General features: G+C 34.2%; 1 protein-coding gene across 1 annotated transcript in view; it reads right to left on the bottom strand.

The window, feature by feature from the left end:
• PIEZO2 (piezo type mechanosensitive ion channel component 2) overlaps positions 1-1,852 on the bottom strand; it is a 778,516-nt gene that overhangs the window by 162,716 nt on the left and 613,948 nt on the right. The window contains exon 17 of the mRNA XM_042782059.1: positions 1,030-1,203. Within this exon, the coding sequence (XP_042637993.1) occupies positions 1,030-1,203 (174 nt within the window). The remainder of the gene's footprint in view (positions 1-1,029; positions 1,204-1,852) is intronic.

A 1,852-nucleotide genomic window follows, 5' to 3' on the forward strand; every position in this document is an offset into this window, starting at 1 on the left:
ACACACACACACACACACACACACAGACATACATGCATACACATGCACACATATAATTTTCCACAAATATCATAAGCAATGTTAAACGAATCATTTCCATTCTCTACTACAGAAAATTGAAAGTTTCCTATTTTATAAAATGTGTGTGATAAAATACTTCTTCTTCTTCTTATTAAGATATTCTTTGTTTTTACCTCGATGTCAAACAGTTACAGGGAATTTTCAATTATAGCATCCATATTCCTCTTAATACAGCCCTTTGATACCTTATTTCCTTAACAAGTTTTTCTAAAAACTTAATCACAAGCTAAATATGAGGCAGAGAAGAAAATCAGTGTTAGCATTCATTTGAAGAATGCTTATAATTCTCCTGGGACAGAACAAATTAAAGGATGTGAGATAACTCATGGTAGTATCAACAAACATGGGCAGAATAAGCAATAGCTCATTTGTTACTTGTAAACAATTATTCTCATCTGAAGACAACAAGAGAAAGACAATGAAAGATGACATTATTTTTACTTTCTTTTCTAGTTACTAGTAGATTTCAGACTGTCCTTTTAGACAAGGTTCTTCATTTCCAGAAGAAAAATATCATCTTTTGATATGTTCTCCCAGTGGCTACTTTGTGAATATAGCAGAAAACTCATCCTGGAATTAATCAGATTCTATAAATGTCTTAAAATATATATAAACAGACTGCCTAGGGAGGACATATACATCACCAACTACATAAAGTATTTTAGTTTGCATAGTTCCTCTGAATCTACTTACATGCTTTTCAGGATCACTTTATTTTAACCAGTGATAAGTTACAACCAATTGTTTCAGAAAGTATCACCAAATATTCTATATTTTCTCTCTCTCTCTCTCTCTTTGTTTTTTCCACTCATGGGTTAGTACTCAAGGAAAATTGAGAGTTGAAACTCTAAGTTAGATTATTGGCTTCCTGAAAGGTGAGTAACCAAAGGCTGGGGAGAAGGCTGCCTTCTGGATACCAGGTTGTATGTGTTTCTCGTACTCACTCACCTGTAGATGGTGTTGTCTTCTTTTCTGGGAATGGATTTGAGGTCTGTGAGTTCCAGGAATCGGTCATGGAAGTAGTGGAGGTGCAAAATGCACACTAGCAGGAAGGAAGTGGGGATGAATATGCGAGTAAAGAGTTCAGCTACAGTAAATTGTTTTAAGCCAAGATCCTCAAGCCTGTGAAACAAAATAAACCAAAATAAAAAGCTGGACTCTTTCTTAGGCAATGAAGATATACTCTCTTCATCATAAACTATATCACACTCATTTTTACTCTTTCTAGTTATAGCACTTATTGCCTCCTACTCTTCCATACATTCTAATTTGGTTTTTGTTTTCATCAATTCAATGAACTTTTTTTTTCATCAATTCAATTAACTTTTTTTTTCAATGGTCAATAAGTCTCAGTATTGCTACATTCTCTGACTACTCTATATTTAATTCAACCTCTACTCCTTCTTGGAACAGTCTTGTCTTGATGCCATTCTAGTTTTCTTTTCTTCACTATCTTCTCCTTTAAATACTGACTTCTAACAGCTAGGACATTCCCAGGATTCAGTGTTGAGTCTCTCCTCTAGTTAATCTTCCCCCCTGGGCAATTTTACCTACTACCACAGATTCATACACCATCTTTATGTGGCTGACTCTATAAGGTATATTAACAGCAATCTTCTCCTGTGGTCTTTCATTTCCTAATTTCTCCCTGAAACTGGTTGTGTCACAGTTCATGCTTTCAAAATAGTATTCTTTGTTTAATTGGCATATGTTGTGTCTCATACACACACACACACACACACACACAATATATATATATATATATATATAT

This window comes from Orycteropus afer, unplaced genomic scaffold (genome assembly GCF_000298275.1).
Source record: "Orycteropus afer afer isolate SDZICR_OR568_19922 unplaced genomic scaffold, OryAfe1.0 scaffold00232, whole genome shotgun sequence".
NCBI classification, from domain to species: domain Eukaryota; kingdom Metazoa; phylum Chordata; class Mammalia; order Tubulidentata; family Orycteropodidae; genus Orycteropus; species Orycteropus afer.